This window comes from Salmo salar, chromosome ssa17 (assembly GCF_905237065.1).
Source record: "Salmo salar chromosome ssa17, Ssal_v3.1, whole genome shotgun sequence".
NCBI lineage: Eukaryota > Metazoa > Chordata > Actinopteri > Salmoniformes > Salmonidae > Salmo > Salmo salar.
The window spans coordinates 26,731,015-26,749,923 of NC_059458.1; the positions used below are offsets into that span (position 1 = coordinate 26,731,015).

Genomic DNA, 18,909 nt, shown 5'->3' on the forward strand with positions numbered 1-18,909 from the left:
ACTAGTCCATCCTAGAGAGACGGCCTCTGGTACTTAGCAGCTCTTTAGAGATTTAGCCTCTGGTACTTAGCAGCTCTTTAGAGATTTAGCCTCTGGTACTTAGCAGCTCTTTAGAGATTTAGCCTCTGGTACTAAGCAGCTCTTAACAGATTTATCCCCTCTGGTACTTAGCAGCTCTTTAGAGATTTAGCCTCTGGTACTTAGCAGCTGTTAACAGATTTAGCCTCTGGTACTTAGCAGCTGTTAACAGATTTAGCCTCTGGTACTTAGCAGCTCTTTAGAGATTTAGCCTCTGGTACTTAGCAGCTGTTAACAGATTTAGCCTCTGGTACTTAGCAGCTGTTAACAGATTTAGCCTCTGGTACTTAGCAGCTCTTTAGAGATTTAGCCTCTGGTACTTAGCAGCTGTTAACAGATTTAGCCTCTGGTACTTAGCAGCTCTTTAGAGATTTAGCCTCTGGTACTTAGCAGCTGTTAACAGATTTAGCCTCTGGTACTTAGCAGCTCTTTAGAGATTTAGCCTCTGGTACTTAGCAGCTGTTAACAGATTTAGCCTCTGGTACTTAGCAGCTCTTTAGAGATTTAGCCTCTGGTACTTAGCAGCTGTTAACAGATTTAGCCTCTGGTACTTAGCAGCTCTTTAGAGATTTAGCCTCTGGTACTTAGCAGCTCTTAACAGAGTCTATTGATTAGAGGGAAAGTACCCATATCTGAAGTGCTAATAAATTGATCACCAACTCTATTTTAATATATATAATAATATATGCCATTTAGCAGACACTTTTATCCAAAGCGACTGAAAGTCATGCGCGCATACATTCTTTATGTATGGGTGGTCGCTGGAATCAAACCCACTATCATGGCGTTGCGAGTGCAGCTACAGAGGATCCACATTTTATCCATGATATCCCACAGTGCAATTCAGTTCCTTCATGTTAATTCATGTTTTTGAATACATTGTGTGTGTGTGACTCACTCACCATTACTGGCCATCTTAGACAGGCAGTGATGACATGCCTTCGCAACACACCAGTCATGATGAATTCTGCACAGGTCCCTGTAAGGAATTTTATAATATCTGTACATTATAGGAAGACGCTTGGGTGTGGAAAAGACATAGTATGCATGAACTGTTACTTAGGAACACCTGTAATTACAAAAGTACAACGCTTGATGTTTTGCTTTAGCTTGAGATTAAGGATCAGTGTCGACACATTACAAGCATTAAGAGGTCAATTGTACAAGCCTGTGTGTTGAACTATACTGTTGGTAACAGAAAGGGAACTAAGCCAGTTTCTGTTGATGCTATTCCAGTCTTACTTCTGCTAGCACATGATAGCAATAAGAGGAAGAAGGATTGGGAAACTAACTGCCAATAACATAATAAACTGAACTCCGCCAAGCGGAGTGAAAATTATGAGCTTATATGGTATTAAAGTTAATAGACATCATCCTGGACGGGGTGAACTATAGTAGGGGATAAAAAGGAAAAACACAATCTTTAGAACTGAGTGTCTTGCTTGCGAATTGCTGTAAGTGTGTACCCCGGGTTGCAATCCTTATTAAACAAAACCTCTGATCAAAGACGTTTTCCTGTGGTCTCTTGTGTGCATAGAGCAGAATTCCCTTACAGTCACCTAGAACCTAATATCTACCTGAACATTATTTAGCATCCACACTGACCAGGAAACAGAGGGACACCGTACTGGAAAAGTGGTAACCATGCACATCCAACTGAAATAAGCACAAAGGCTTTATCAAATGACTTGGATGGTCAATTATGTCAACGCAGAGGTTAACCGACTGTTTAGATAGAATTAAAAATGTTCTCCGCAAATACTTGTTAATAATATAAAAACCCCACCAAGTCACAATTACTTACCTTCTAGCCTTCCTGAAATAGTCTGCGACAACGTGTGTAAAGTTGTTTTTTAATCGGTGCACAACAAAACAAATGGAACTAGGAGACGCTTTCAGTTGAGCATCTTCTATGAAACTGTATTCTTGAGCCCCTCTCCTTTATCAGGGAGAGTCTCGCCCTCCCGCGTCCCCGCAGAGTAGTTAATTAAAACAACTGCATGGGCGACTGCAATGTTTTCATGAATAGGAGGAATATTGTCCAAATACGTTTCTCTGAATGTTGCGCCTAAAATCCTGTTTTTTCTTCTCGCAGGCTACCCACAGCTGCCCACCCACCACCCACAGCTGCCCACCCACCACACACAGCTGCCCACCCACCACACACAGCTGCCCACCCACCACCCACAGCTGCCCACCCACAGCTGCCCACCCACCACCCACAGCTGCCCACCCACAGCTGCCCACCCACCACCCACAGCTGCCCCCCCACCACCCACAGCTGCCCACCAACCAGTTAAACCAGTTATGTAACATCATTTAGAAATAGACATACAAGTTCAATAGCAGAAGAAGCCTTCTCAGTTTACTGAATGAAAGATGAGCGCATTTTGTGGACCTCATTATCAAGCAAGGTAGACAGTGATTGGTAGCCCCACTCCCTTACCCTGAACTTTGTAAAGTTGAGGGGAAATCACATCTTACAAGGATCCAAATTCATTGCAGTTCTCTCATGTAAGTCAAATGTTGAGGAAGTCAATGCAGACTATTGAGATGCACCCTAGGGGACTTCAGGGTTGTAACCTATTCCCTGTCCTCACCATCTACTACCACTAGTGTGAAGACATGACAGGCCATGCAACATGAACGATCCATTCTCTCACTGACACAGAATGATGTGTATCTTTAGCTCTGAAGATGTAGTAAACGTCTTTCCGATGAGGTTCTACAAACACGATGCTTTGAATTTAGAAGGTGATTATACACATATGGCCTACTTACAGGCCTACATGCACATGTTGATGGAGATGTTTTGGAAAAGCTTGATGAGATGGGCTACGCAAGCAAGTCAAGGGAAGTACAAAGCAGAAACCTTGGTGGATTTTACTGTTTATTTGGACTACAGGGACAAAGGAGAGACAAATGAATCATTAGAACAAACTCAAAACAGACAATAGGTGGGCACATGACAATCCCCCTAAAAAAAGTTCACAACGAATAACATTTCCTCATAATGTAAACTGAAGAGCCATATTGTTTAATCACTTGTGATAAAAAGTGTCTTGAAAGATTTAAAAGAAAGTAACTTAGTGAATGATTAATTACTAGGTATTGATTCATTTCTCAGTTATCATTCAGTCAAATATTAAAATACATGTAATTGACATGAAGAGGATGAGACTAAGGAATGTGGACAGTTACCCTTGGACCTTTCCATCAGACGGTTTCCATAGGACAGGTAGTTTCCCTTTCGACATAATCTCCTCTACCTGGCACCTTGCTACACTACGAGGCCCACTTCCTTTTCGTGGTCCAGCAGGGAGCAGCGGTCCTGGAGAGAGGGGGTGGATGGACCTCGGCTGGCCGGCTGGCTAGAGAGGGACTTGGGCAGGGAGAGGCGGCTGCCCTGGCTCAGGCGCTCCCAGGCCCCGCGGAGGGAGGGAGGGGTGCGTCGCCGGTCGTCCAGACCCACGTGGGTGCTCACCTGGCTGGGGCTCAGGCTCTTCATGTTCCCCTGGGCCCGGAACTCATACGTCTCGATTGACGTCTTCTTATACCTGGAGCAGGCAGAAGCAGAAGAGGACTGAGGTCAGTTTTAGTAATCGAGAGAGCGAGTATGAGGAGGATGGGGAGAAAAGTGTAGAGACAGAGACTTGACCTGAAACAGACAAGTGGTGTGTTAATATAGGCAGAATAACGTGTGAGTGAGTAAGACAAACATGACATAAAAACATGTGGCATGTAAGGAACAGAAAAGGAGAGAAAGATTGAGACATTTACATTGTTTGCCATAAATAAAGAGGGAGTTGGAGTGGTTCCAAATAGTTAACTAGATACAGCTGAGAGGTCAAAGTGCACTGTGTTCAGTCTGTGTAGTGTTCAGTGAGTGGGCTGCTGCAACAGAGACACTCTGGACACGGTGCCATGGGCTGTTCTACAGGCACACGCTGCTTTACTCAGGTTACTATGGAAACACTTCTCAAGGGACCGAGTTTACAGTGAAGAGATTGAGATTTTGGTGCATGAAAAGTGGTCTAAAAATGCTTGCATGACGTCCAGTAAAAGTTCCCGTCTGGCATGTTGAAAAGTATGCAAAACATCTAGGAGGGCAAGTTTGATTGGTTGAAATAAATACACAGCAAAATCCCCAACAGACAGGGAGATAGATGGAAGGACGGACAGAGAGGCAGAAGCATACACTTACAGTTTTAACAGCAGGGAAGAGATGACCACAGACACAGAGGAAGCCGCCATAGCTGCTGAACCCATCCATGGCTGTAGGACCAGACCAACGGGCAGAAACACACCTGGAGGGGTACAGTGCAACCCAGCTTTACTACACACACACACTTCTGCTACACTCGCAAAAACATCTGCAAAATATGTGTATGCGACCAATAAAATAGGATTTGTTACTCACCTGCGGCGATGGGAATCCCTACCAGGTTGTAGATGAGAGCGAAGACAAAGTTGATGCGTATCCTCTGAACAGTCTTCTTGGACAGCTCAATACAGGCCACCACGTCTAACAGATCATTCTACATAGAAAGGAGAAACAACTCAAATCACTCAAGTTCCTTTGGGACAGAAAATACAGCCAGTAGACCTCATCTCTCCCTTTCAAGTGTGTCACAACACAAGTAACTAGTATGTAGTTAACATTAAATTGCCCACCCAATCTACCTACCTCATCCCCATACTGTTTTTATTTTATTTACTTTTCTGCTGTTCTGCACACCAGTATTTCTACTTACACATCATCATCTGCTCATTTATCACTCCAGTGTTAATCTGCTAAATTGTAATTATTCGCTCCTATGGCCTATTTACTGCCTACCTCCTCATGCCTTTTGCACACACTGTATATAGACTTTTTTTTTTTCTACTGTGTCATTGGCTTGTTTATTGTTTACTCCATGTGTAACTCTGTGTTGTTTGTGTCACACTGCTTTGCTTTATCTTGGCCAGGTCGCAGTTGTAAATGAGAACTTGTTCTCAACTAGCCTGCCTGGTTAAATAAAGGTGAACTAAAAACATCCCAACCACACCCCACTCTGCTCCTCACCCTGATCAGCACCACATCAGCTGCCTCTATAGCCACGTCTGTGCCCGTCCCTATGGCGATGCCCACGTCGGCACGGGCGAGGGCGGGCGAGTCGTTGACCCCGTCACCCACCATGGCCACCCTCAGACCCCTCTCCTGCAGCTCCTGCACCTTGGCCACCTTGTGGGACGGCAGCACCTCCGCAAATACCTTCCTGATGCCCACCTGGAGGAGGGACAGACACAATTCAGACGTGTGTCTGTGTAACGAACGCCACGCTGCTTGCTTAGCGAGTACCACTTCCTCCTGATTCAGTTCACACCAAGACTCGAACCCAGGACCTCTGTCTCGCTAGCACACGTGACCCCCCTCCCAGAGTCTTACCAGTCGGCGCCACCATAAAATGTACAATTTGGCAGCACAAGTGGCGACTCTTCAGGCTGAGGAGTAAGTTACCCACATCCCCATGTGCTGCACGTGCATGCGTGCGGTCTCTCTTTCTCTTACCTGTGTGGCTATAGCCTTAGCAGTACGTCTGTTGTCCCCAGTGATCATGACCACCTCTATCCCCATGCTGAGTAAAGTATGGACAGTCAGGGCAGACTCTGTCTTCACTGTGTCTGCTATGGCCAGCATGGCACACAGTACACCTAGGGCATAGGAAGAGGAGATGGAACATGTCCATGACACGGAACGGTGAGGTTGATGTAGGGGATTGAAACATATCCCATGTTCAGTGTATGTACCTCAGATAAACCACTGTTGGAGTAGGACACAGTCCTGAGGGTCATAGATAAACCACTGTTGGAGTAGGACCCAGTCCTGAGGGTCATAGATAAACCACTGTTGGAGTAGGACACAGTCCTGAGGGTCATAGATAAACCACTATTGGAGTAGGACACAGTCCTGAGGGTCATAGATAAACCACTGTTGGAGTAGGACACAGTCCTGTGGGTCATAGATAAACCACTGTTGGAGTAGGAGCCAGTCCTGAGGGTCATAGATAAACCACTGTTGGAGTAGGACCCAGTCCTGAGGGTCATAGATAAACCACTGTTGGAGTAGGACACAGTCCTGAGGGTCATAGATAAACCACTGTTGGAGTAGAACCCAGTCCTGAGGGTCATAGATAAACCACTGTTGGAGTAGGACACAGTCCTGAGGGTCATAGATAAACCACTGTTGGAGTAGGACGCAGTCCTGAGGGTCATAGATAAACCACTGTTGGAGAAGGACGCAGTCCTGAGGGTCATAGATAAACCACTGTTGGAGTAGGACGCAGTCCTGAGGGTCATAGATAAACCACTGTTGGAGAAGGACGCAGTCCTGAGGGTCATAGATAAACCACTGTTGAGAGACAGTTCAGGACTATTACAATATGTGTCTATAACCTGACCCAGTGGGATGTGAAGGCTTTTCCTCTGTTGGACCCCCCCAAAAAATAAAATAAACTATACCTTTCGTGAACTAACACTCGCACTTTACTTTTTCCCCTTACCAGCACTGACTCTGCTGGTAGCTACTTTATTGAGGAAAAATGTACTTACTATGACTGATATGTGGTTGTACCACCTCGCCATCTTAAGATGAATGCACTAACTGTAAGTCTCTCTGGATAAGGGCGTCTGCTAAATTACTGAAATGTAAATGTCTGTCATTGGACTGAGACTGTACCATCTATAGCTACCAGGATGGCTGTCTGCCCCTTGGTCTCGTGGCTGGACATGGCGTCATCCACATCAGCTCCTACATGAAGCCCGTTCCGCCTTATCCACTCTCTGTTCCCGATCAGGACCGAATAGGAGGGGCTAGCAGAGGCACCTGGACAACACACAAAACACCATTAGCAATGGAGTGGACTTCAAGGCTAGACAACTTTCGACATTGTAGAATAATAGTGAAGACATCAAAACTATGAAATAACACATATAGAATTATGTATTAACCAAAAAAGTGTTAAATAAATCAAAATATATTTTATATGAGATTCTTCAAATTAGCCACCCTTTGCACACTCTTGGCATTCTCTCAACCAGCTTCATGAGGTAGTCACCTGGAATGCATTTCAATTAACAGGTGTGCCTTCTTAAAAGTTAATTTGTGGAATTTCTTTCCTTCTTAATGCGTTTGAGCCAATCAGTTCTGTTGTGACAAGGTAGATGTGGTATACAGAAGATTGTCCTATTTGGTAAAAGACCAAGTACATATTACGGCAAGAACAGCTCAAATAAGCAAAGAGAAACGACAGTCCACCTGTCACACCCTGATCTGTTTCACCTGTCTTTGTGCTTGTCTCCACCCCCCTCCAGCTGTCGCCCATCTTCCCCATTATCCCCTGTGTATTTATACCGGTGTTCTCTGTTTGTATGTTGCCAGTTCATTTTGTTCGGAAAAGCCTACAAGGGTTTATTTCCCTGCTCCTGCCTGTTTCTTGCTCCTGTTTTTTAGTCCTTCCTGGTTTGACCGTTCTGCCTGCCCTGACCCTGAGACTACCTGCCGTTCTGGACCCTTCACATCCTCTCTGGATTATTGACCCCTGTCTGCCTTGACCTGTCGTTTGCCTGCCCTTTTTTAGTATTAAACTTTGTTTCTTCAAAACTGTCTGCATCTGGGTCTTACCTAAAACGTGATACCACCATTACTTTAAGATATGAAGGTCAGTCAATCCGGAAAATTTCAAGAAAGTTGAAAGTTTCTTCAAGTGCAGTTGCAAAAACCATCAAGCGCTATGATGAAACTGGCTCTCATGAGGACCGCTACGGGAAAGGCTGACCCAGAGTTACCTCTGCTGCAGAGGAGAAGTTCATTAGAGTTACCAACCACAGATTGCAGCCCAAATAAATGTGTCACAGAGTTCAAGTAACAGACCCATCTCAACATCAACTGTTCAGAGGAGACTGTGTGAATCAGGACTTCATGGTTGAATTGCTGCAAAGACACCACTACTAAAGGACACCAATAAGAAGAGACTTGCTTGGGCCAAGAAACACGAGCAATGGACATTATACCATGGCTACTTTGAAGAATCTAAAATATATTTTGATTTGTTTAACACTTTTTTTGGTTACTACATGATTCCATGTGTTATTTCATAGTTTTGATGTCTTCACTATTATTCTACAATGCAGAAAATATTAAAAATAAAGAAAAACCCTTGAATGAGTAGTTGTGTCCCAACTTTTGATTGGTACTGTACACCATGACTACTACCACAAAGTACAGGGCTAAAAACCGTGATGTTGTAAAGCAACACTGACCTGACACTGACACAGTATCGCCGACCAGGCTGCTCTCATCAGTCGTGGCCCCCTGCAGTGTGACCTGGGTATGGCAGGAGTCCTGGTCACCCTCCAGCAGTACCTCCTCAATGTTAGACACCTTACAGCTGATCCCACAGCCTGGCACCGACTGGAAGTCCTTACAGGAACCCAGAACATCTGTCTCCAGCTCCTGATATACATACGGACAGGTGCACGCACATTCACACTAGTTGTTTATTTCATTATATTGAGCCCTTACTTCACTAGGTAAGTTGACTGTGAACATTCATTGTTATTTATATCAACGACCTGGAGAATAATTCCAGGGTAAAGTGGATAGAATGACCTTGTCTGTGTTTATACAGCGGCTAAAGCACAGATACCTGGTAGATATCAATTAAATACCCTCACCTCTTTACAGTGCTTGGCCACAGCCATCCCCAGTGGGTGTTCACTGCTGGCCTCCGCTGTGCCCACCAGCGCCAGGACCTTACGCAGGGGCAGCCGTGCCCTCTCCCACAGCACCAACACCCTCGTCACCCGCGGGACGCCGTTAGTGATGGTGCCCGTCTTATCAAACATCACCGCACCGATCTGAATGGGAGGAAAGGAGGGAGCGGAAAACACTGTCATTTTCTTTCTGTGTTACTGGTGGCAGCTTTAGCTGTGGCTTTTAGGGTTAGAGCAGTGGAAACTGCCCATCATACATGTACAGCTTCACACTAAGTCCCCATAACCGACTCTACCCTGTACCCGGCCCACACTACAGTTTGGAAAACACTGGAAGTTTACAGGAAGTATGTTTCGGTTGGGAGGAAGTAAATAGAGGTGCTTTGCCTTGTGGGCCATCTCCAGCGGTTCCCCTCCCTTGATGAGGATGCCGTTCTGGGCTCCGACCCCCGTGCCCACCATGACAGCTGTTGGGGTTGCCAGGCCCAGAGAGCAGGGGCAGGCGATGGACAGGACTGTGATGGAGGCCTGGAAGGCGAAGCGGACAATAACATCTGTCTTGGGGATGTTCTCATCGTAACCCTGTGAGGTTGAAACACACAAACAGAAACACACAAAAACACTATGATTCAGGACTGATCTCTTCATTCAGAAAGTACATCAATGCCATAAGGCTTTGTTATGAGTTTGATAAGCTCTTGTGGTTACTCACAGGAAAGTACTCCTTCACAACGTGGAAGTTGACAAAGCCGATTACCAGCCAGACCAGCAGTGTTAGCACTGAGGCAATGACTATGAAGGGTACAAAGTAGCCACTCAGTCTGTCTGCAAACTGCTGGATGGGGGCCTAGTCCAACAAGAGATGTTTCAGATACTTAGAAAATATAATCAACAACTGATTATATTGTAACTTCCACAGGTAGCTGTAGCTTACAATCAAAGACGTCCAGTCTTGACCTTGGCCATACAGTGGTTTGTTACCTTGGATGTCTGTGCCTCCTCCACTAGTTTGACTATCTGACGGAGGGTGGTGTCTGCTCCTACGTGGGTGGCCTGCACCAGTAGAGATCCATGGGCGTTGATGGAGCCAGCTATGACTGAACTGCCGGGCTTCTTACTCACAGGCATGGGCTCACCTGACCACAGAGAGAACATTGACCACCCCATTAACCATGGTAGACCACCACAGAACCACAATGACTACCAGCAACCACCGATATAGACTACTAAATGACCACAATGACTACGATCATCGTTAGCGGTGAATAAAGTAATGCTACCTATATTTTCAATGTATTTTTCCACGCTAGGTGGGTCATTTAGTGGTATTTTGCTAGTGTTAAATTAAAAAAAGGTGCATTTACATGCCTTTACCCTTCACTACAACACAGTCAATCACCAATAGACCACAAAAAGACCATAATGACAGTAAACCACTATGGCCCATTGGCTCCCCAACAAAACGGCTCTTACCTGTGATGAGGGACTCATCTGCCATGGAGTTTCCCTCGATCACCTTCCCGTCCACGGGGAACTTTCCCCCAGGCACCACCTTCACTATGTCTCCTCTCTGGACCAGCTCCACTGACACCTGCTCCTCACTGACACACACAGTACAGACACACACACACGCACACAGTACAGACACACACACGCGCACGTACGCACACAGTACAGACACACACATGCGCACGTACGCACACAGCACAGACACACACGCGCACGTACGCACACAGCACAGACACACACGCGCACGTACGCACACAGCACAGACACACACGCGCACGTACGCACACAGCACAGACACACACGCGCACGTACGCACACAGCACAGACACAGTACGGATTTATTTGGTGAAATATTCTCAGAATAGTTTATGGACACAGCTATAAACAGACTGTAAAGAAATCATGGCTAAGGCAGGTTTGATTATATGAGGCCAATATAAAAATAAACATCACATAAAATAAAGGTATTTTTCCACAAGTGTTCACTGTGGAAAAATGGAGCTGGGTTTGGATTCACCTGAGGATGGAGTGGTCAGGACCTAACGTGACCACAGTGGCATCAGTAGCCTGCAGTGACATCAGCTTGGCCAATGCTTCAGATGTCTTACTCTGCAGAACAGGAACAGGAAACACAGACAGAGACAATGACGTGAGTGGGTGTTGATTAGACCTGGGAATTACCAGCCGACCTCAGCGTCAGCCTTCAGCCTGTAGTCTGGTGATTGCTTTCCCACACTGACACCATAATATACACATAATCATATGACCATAAATACCACAAAAACTGATCAGATATGACCTAGAATAACCCCCTGGTGATCAACCATCCATAAAGCTGAGAGCAACAGAAGTACTTCCAACCAAAAGGACTTTAGCTGTGGTCCAGGTAAAGGAAAGTGAAATGCAACCCGCATAACTAATTGTAGGGGAAACACTAGAATTGAGTAGAGTAGAATAGAGTGGAATGGAATAGAGTAGAACAGAGTAGAGTAGAATGGAATAGAGTAGAATATAATAGAATGGAATAGAGTAGAGTATAATAGAATGGAATAGAGTAGAGTATAATGGAATAGAGTAGAATACAATAGAGTAGAATGGAATAGAGCAGAGTAGAGTAGAATACAATTGAGTAGAATAGAATGGAATAGAGTAGAATGGAATTGAGTAGAATATAATAGAATGGAATAGAGTAGAGTATAATGGAATAGAGTACAGTAGAATATAGTAGAGTAGAGTATAATGGAATAGAGTACAGTAGAACAGAGTAGAGTAGAATATAATGGAATAGAGTAGAATAGATTAGAATGGAATAGATTAGATTAGAATATAATAGAATGGAATAGAGTAAAGTAGAATAGAGTAGAATAGAGTACAGTTGAGTAGAATGGAATAGAGTACAATAGAGTAGAAAATAAGAGTAGAATAGAATAGAGTAGAATGGAATAGAGCAGAGTAGAGTAGAATACAATTGAGTAGAATATAATAGAATGGAAGAGAGTAGAATATAGCATAATAGAATAGAGTAGAGTAGAATAGAGTAGAGTAGAATAGAGTAGAGTAGAATAGCCGTACCTTTGCAATATGCTCCAGCCACCGGCCCAGGGCGATGAAGACGAAGAGCATGGGCGGGGTGTCAAAGAAGGTGACAGGGCTCTGATTGGCTTTCTCTGCCATCGCCACGGTGAGGACCACAACTGAGTAGATGTAGGCGATGGAGGTTGCCAGGACGATGAGGACGTCCATGTTAGCCGTGCGGTGTCTCAACGAGCGGTACGCCTGGATGTAGAAATAACGACCCCCGAAGATCTGATGGAGGAGTAGGATGTGGGGGAGGGAAAGAGGAGGAGAGAGAGATTGAGAAAGAGAGGTATGAAGAGAGCGAGCGAGAGAGAGAAATGTGACTTACAGGTATTATATAATGGACTACTACATACAGTAGATAATCAGTATCAGGGCCTGGTAGGGTCCTATTGTATCTGGGGGTCAAAGACACTTCCACAGTACTGAGACTGGGCCAGTAGCAGGGCCTGGTAGGGTCCTATTGTATCTGGGGGTCAAAGACACTTCCACAGTACTGAGACTGGGCCAGTAGCAGGGCTTGGTAGGGTCCTATTGTATCTGGGGGCCAAAGACACTTCCACAGTACTGAGACTGGGCCAGTAGCAGGGCCTGGTAGGGTCCTATTGTATCTGGGGGTCAAAGACACTTCCACAGTACTGAGACTGGGCCAGTAGCAGGGCCTGGTAGGGTCCTATTGTATCTGGGGGTCAAAGACACTTCCACAGTACTGAGACTGGGCCAGTAGCAGGGCCTGGTAGGGTCCTATAGTATCTGGGGGTCAAACACACTTCCACAGTACTGAGACTGGGCCAGTATCAGGGCCTGGTAGGGTCCTATAGTATCTGGGGGTCAAAGACACTTCCACAGTACTGAGACTGGGCCAGTAGCAGGGCCTGGTAGGGTCCTATAGTATCTGGGGGTCAAAGACACTTCCACAGTACTGAGACTGGGCCAGTATCAGGGCTAGGTAGGGTCTTATTATACCTGGACAGGTGTACAGAGAAGGAAGAAGGCCAGGTTGAGGAGGGAGAGGCCTGGGAGAAGGTTCTGCTCCTCGGGCATAGAGCCACCATGTTCCCCGTGCTGACTGTCCATCACCATCATGTAGATCATCAAGCCCATCACTGGCACCCCAAACACCAGACTGAACAGGAAGGAGTTCTTCCACCTGGAACACACACACGCAGGACGCATGCAGAGAGGAGAGTGTGTTAAAACAATTGAAGGTTGATTCAAGAACACGCATCTCCAGTCAGAATCTACAGACGACCAAAACAGATACTTGCTGTTGAATCTCCTCCCCATGATCCAGGTTGTTCCCAAAGCCTTCAGGTTTCATTAGAGACGCCCCAAAGCCTAGTCCCTGTCACAGACAGAGTTATTACAGTTGTAAATATGTGTAAGAATATGTACCAACAATGTGAATATATAGGTGATCAAAACAATTACAAGATGTTGGTGATGGAAAAACAAATTCAGCAACAAAATTTAAAGAGACATGACAGCAAAGTCAAGTTATAGCTAGCTACCTCAATCATTCTGATGATGTCACGAGCTCCAAGCACTTCTGGGTCAAACTTGATCTGGGCTTTGTTGGTTGCCAGTGCAACTGAGGCTTCTAGAATCCCTTTGGTTCTGGTGAGTTTGGACTCAATGTTATGGACACATGACGCACATGTCATCCCAGTTACCTACACATGAGATGAGCGAAACAAATTGAAACTGAATGCAGCTGTACCAGACAATACGTTGGCCCAATGTAGGACTGGACTAAACATCAAAGAAAATGTATTTAGCCAAGCATAGAAATGTATTTAGCCAAGCATAGAAATGTATTTAGCCAAGCATTGAAATGTATTTAGCCAAGAATTGAAATGTATTTCTTCTTTCTCCATGTTGTCTCAGCCAATGAGAGGACTCACAGAGAGGTCCAGTTTCCCGTCCATAACAGCGTTGTCCTCTATCAGTGTGGCACCGAAGCCTAGACCCTCTATGAGCTGTGTTATCCGCTTGGCATCAACAATACCAGGGTCATACTTCACCTCCGCCTTACCAGCCATGAGGGCAACCAGCACTGAGATGACACCTGGACCACACACACACACACACACACACAATGTTGTGCAGTTAACCCCTAACCAGGGAAAGTGGCATCACCACAAAATACTTGTTTATCCTCATGATAGAAACTGTACTGCCAGGTCAAGCATTCTGCTTAGTGACTCTATGGGTAATGACAGTGACCTAAAGGATAACATCACCCACCTCTGTGTTTGACTAAGTTCCTCTCAATGTTGGCCACACAGGAGGCACAGGTCATGCCTGTCACACGGATGAAGCACTTCTGAACCTTCCCCTCCTCACCGGCAGTGGCCATCTTGGTAGAGCCAGAGCTACCGTTAATGGAAGTCTTGGTAGAGCCAGAGCTACCGTTAATGGAAGTCTTGGTAGAGCCAGAGCTACCGTTAATGGAAGTCTTGGTAGAGCCAGAGCTACTGTGGGCCATTCTGGGGGAGTGGGGGGAAAGGGGAGTCCTTGGTCTTTGAAGGGGAGGGGTTGGTAGAGTTTCTGCAGAAGCAGATTCTTCAGGAGAAAAGAACACAACATATTAACAAGACCATTGGTTGGATGGGTTATGCATGGATGGAGAGAGAGTGCTTTCAGTGTAAGGGGGGGTGACAGAAAAGAACCAAACCGTTTCATAATCCGTTTATAAACTTGTTTTACTGGCCCCAAGTCTGGGTAATTCAAGAACACTTGATGCCACACTAGAAAGCACACTTGTCTCGTTTCCAAGGAGACCTGTGCCCAAGTGCTGCCTACTCTCCACCAATAGCAAGGCTGGATGGAAATGGAATGCTTTGAACAGCATTGTCCATTGAAAGCAGTATTACTGTATGCCCACCGCTGCGAGACTGCCAATTAGGTGAGTTTGGAATGTTGAAGTAATCCATTTCTCTGCATTCTGTACAACAATGTACCTACTCAGTTGAGCCCCCCTCCCCATTTTACATGAATGAAATGTCTGATTATAAAAGTGTAGTTGTGATTTCTGTTCAATTTCTAAGGTGAAATAAACAATTAAGCATACCTATGAGTGAAGCATCAAATCCCATGTCTTCGATGGCTGCCCTTAGTTCCTCTGGCTGAGTCAGACTGGGGTCAAAGGTGACGGTCCCCTGTTCCTCCTTTAATGACACCGCTATAGAACACACCCCAGTCATCTCAGAGATCTTCCCCTCTATGGACTGGACACATGAATTACAGGTCATCCCTACAATCCCAATGACAGACGTCTGAGTCAGTGAATCCAAGATGGAGGATGACACATGTGTCTCCCTTTGCCCACAATCTATACTTGTGTCTTTGTTCGTAAGAGTCGCACCAAATCCCATGTTCTCAATCTGTTCCTTTACCTCCTCAGATGTCACTGTGTGGGGCTGAAAACGTACTACTGCCTCTTCATCGCTCAGAGACACCTTGATGTGCAGAACCCCAGGCAGAGTCCCTATCCGTCCCTCGATGGAGCGCACACAGGACTGGCACGTCATACCCTTCACCCTGATCCTCGTCAGGGACTCTGTGGTCTCCGTCTCCCCGATCTTAGTCACTTCTTCCCCAGCCACGTCCACGACGCCGTAGCCCATGGCCTGGATCTCCAGAGATAACTCCCTGGTAGAGATAGATGATGTGTTATAGTCCACCTGAGCCAGGTCACTGGCCACAGAGAAGTTGACAGACACCACTCCCTTCAGGCTAGCGACGTGGCTCTCGATGGCCTGGATGGAGGACTTGGGGGTGAGGCCAGAGAGCTGGAAAACAGCCCGGGAGAGGGCCTTAGGTTGGGGGTAGAGCTCACTCTGACTCCCAGGCTCGTAGGCCAGGTTCTCATAGGTCTGTTTCTGGGGACACCAGGCCTCACAGGGACACATCTTCTCCTTAAGAGAGGGTCAGAGAGGTAGAGGACGAGAGCAAGAGAGAAAGGTTTGAGATGCACATACTTGATCATGTCAGTTATATGTAGGCTCAGTGTTTTCAAAAGTCGAAGTGGCAAAGTTTTTTATAGCCTTTTAAATACTGGATGCCATAAAAAGCTGATTGCAGATCAGCTCATTGAAATATTGAGTTAGATTTGTGACTGCCCCTTAAAAAGGCTTGAAGCAGAGGACAAGTTAGGTCACCACTGCTTCACAATGAATTCTCCAGTGTCAACATTGTTAGTGGCCCCCTCTGGAGTGGAGGTGGAGGAGTGTGGCTTTAATATCAGGGTTGTGGTTCTGGTTAAAATGGCTTTAGTGCCTAGAAAGTACAGTACTTCTGGTCAGCCAGTATATGAGGATGGAGCACATAGACCAGAGACTACTGGTGTAAAACAAAGGTGTTGAAAGCCCCATGCATTACTAGAAGCTCCAGGACCACATGACCATAAGTAACCCTGCTCACACGGTAACAATGTGACTCTGCTTAGAGTCAACGCTCATCTGGATCTGACACCCAGGCTAAGAGGAGGAGAGGAGAGGCCAGGGAGCATTCGGTGCATTGGCAGTCATTGTGAACACCACCAATGCCATTTTTTATATGGTAAAACTACAGTTTACCATACAATAAGAAATAACACCACCTCATCTGATCAATATGAACTCCTGACCTTGTGTCACATGTGGGCAATACATTTTTTACTATATCTTTTTCATTACTATTACTATTATTACTATTATTAGCCTACAGTACTGTATATTAGCCTACATTACTGTATGTCCTATGAGGAAAGCCACAGCTCACACTGTCTGTTAAACAAATACTAAGATACTCCATGTTTGTTGATGGGAATGTCAACGGAGAGAGAGAGAGAGAGAGAGAGAGAGAGAGAGAGAGAGCTTTCTATGTACAGTATTAACCTCAAACCAAAGGGTCAAGGGACAGATGTGATATGGACTCACAACATGGTCTGACTGTCCTGACTCAAAACAATATTTTCACAGATTTCAAATACATCAATTCAGAATGTATAAATACATTCAGAATTTTTTGTGAGCAGTATAACACCATACATGTATATCTAAAATTGGAATATACATTTAAACAGTTAAACACTAACTGACCGGTTTCTTCTTACCTTCAGATCAGCCTGATTTGCTACCCTCCCATGGTCTGCTGTTTGTCCGTCAGGTACAGCTGTCCTAACCGCGCAAGGCGACTGACATTCAACCATACAAACCTCAACTTGTCCCACGACTGACGGCTTCGAAACATATTTAGTAAGGCTACTTAACGGATTTTGCGAAAACATGGTCACTACTCTGTGGTTCTTTATTTGTTTCTCATCACACAAGAGAGGGCAAAAGTTCGTGGTTCACGTTTCTATTAGGCAACACGCCACTATAATGTCAGAGAGCGCAGAGTGCAGAGCTGTGCGCATGATTGAAGTCCAGTCGCACTGCTTGCGGCCACCTCTACCAATGCCTTTCTTTTGCGCCCAGCCCTTGGACACATCCAATTTCATTCGTCACATGCTTCGTAAACAACAGGTGGAGACTAACTGTGATATTATTACTTACGGGCCCTTCCCAACAATGCAGAGAGAAAGAAAATATATAAATAACGGTCAATTAATAACACGTAATAATATAAGTAAAAATGCAGTGGGCACTTGAATGATCGTAACAATTCATACATAGCACAGCTGTGGAACACCCACAGTAAAACGGAAACCCATGACAATTTTTCACTGGGCACTTAGTTTGGTGATTGTGTTACTGTATTGTAGTGCAGGTACAGCGTGTCTTGTAGATCATTTACCTGGCTAGAAGAGGACGCGCGCAAAGCACCTCCCGTTGCACTTTATACTGGAAACGAGTGCAACAACAAGGCAAACTCGGTGCTGTGTCATGTATTAGCTACAAACATGCATATATAATCCTACACTCACAACTTCAGCCTAGCCTAAACTTACTCTGAATTAAAAATAACATTTTCATAATGGTATATGCATAAAAATAACTTATGTCGTTTAAGTTGTTTTTCAATTAGACTAATACATACAGTTGTTTCATTGTGATTCTTTAATGTTTTAAGTTAATTTTTTAAAAGATAATTGCAGAAACAGATAATAGAAATATGTCTGCGATTTGAGTGTGACATACTATTCAACAACAACGTCACACATAATATATATTGAATAAAGGCTCTATGAAGGTTATGAATTAATGTTTTGACAACCCATATGCTTGAAGTTGTCCCAAATGTAGCACAACTGTCTATTGTCTATTGACCCAAGCCATTAATCAGAGTATAGAGATTTTCTGAATTCAGTAGTAGTCTGAAGCCTGATAATAACATGAACATGTAAACACATAGAGGTAACACTGTATCCAGATTACTCACATAGTTCAGGCAATTCCTGGTCCACTTAGTGGGCCATGTGGATCCATACATGGTAGACTTCCAGTTGGATCAGGGGTCTTCTGCAGTCTTCTTCAGAGAAAGGATCTGAAGGCAAGACAACAATGGACAAGTCCAGTCCGAACAGGATGGGCCACATGACACAAGTCACAGTTATCCAATTTTGTCTGTAATGGATGATGCCAACTGTAACCTATCACATCACTGGAATGCTGGAGTGCTTGACAACATGGAAAGAGAAAGCTATAGTATAAACCAATAGAGTTTGATAGAGTGTGATTATAAAAGTCCACATAATCATAGTCAAGGGAGTGTAGGTTTACCTTGGTAGCTTTTGGTGACAGTTATTAGATATTGGTTACTATGGCCTGGCTGACAATAATGGTTTCATTGTGGCAGGCATTGGTGCTATTCAATCTATATTGACATATCAACAAACATTGCTCAACCCAGTGCAACGAGTTTCAATAAAATACAATACTCTTCAATGAAACAAATCTAGGTTACATTTCCCCAATATATCCCAATGTTAGATGACCAATAAGCCAATAATAGGTGAATGCTCATGACTTCCATGGCAATTGTTTAAAATGTAGGATTAATTCC

General features: G+C 44.9%; 1 protein-coding gene across 3 annotated transcripts; it reads right to left on the minus strand.

Moving 5' to 3' along the window:
• Nucleotides 1–2,955: 2,955 nt before the first annotated feature.
• On the minus strand, nucleotides 2,956–18,351 carry LOC106575775 (copper-transporting ATPase 2). 3 transcript variants are annotated; one of them, XM_045699265.1, is made up of 22 exons: nucleotides 17,018–17,359; nucleotides 15,318–15,839; nucleotides 14,993–15,149; nucleotides 14,167–14,484; nucleotides 13,824–13,987; nucleotides 13,431–13,592; nucleotides 13,188–13,264; nucleotides 12,886–13,069; nucleotides 11,914–12,147; nucleotides 10,859–10,950; nucleotides 10,306–10,433; nucleotides 9,814–9,968; nucleotides 9,545–9,679; nucleotides 9,220–9,414; nucleotides 8,794–8,976; nucleotides 8,380–8,572; nucleotides 6,797–6,943; nucleotides 5,630–5,772; nucleotides 5,144–5,347; nucleotides 4,499–4,616; nucleotides 4,283–4,385; nucleotides 2,956–3,635 (listed from the first exon to the last, which is right to left on the minus strand). In XM_045699265.1, the coding sequence occupies exons 1-22, from the start codon at nucleotides 17,189–17,191 to the stop codon at nucleotides 3,359–3,361; spliced, it is 4,065 nt and encodes a 1,354-aa protein (XP_045555221.1). In that variant the 5' UTR covers nucleotides 17,192–17,359; the 3' UTR covers nucleotides 2,956–3,358. The 3 variants fall into 3 exon arrangements, with proteins under 3 accessions (XP_045555221.1, XP_045555220.1, XP_045555219.1); XM_045699264.1 differs by lacking the exon at nucleotides 17,018–17,359 and adding an exon at nucleotides 18,286–18,351 and having other exon boundaries at nucleotides 14,993–15,839; XM_045699263.1 differs by having other exon boundaries at nucleotides 14,993–15,839; nucleotides 17,018–17,360.
• Nucleotides 18,352–18,909: the final 558 nt, after the last annotated feature.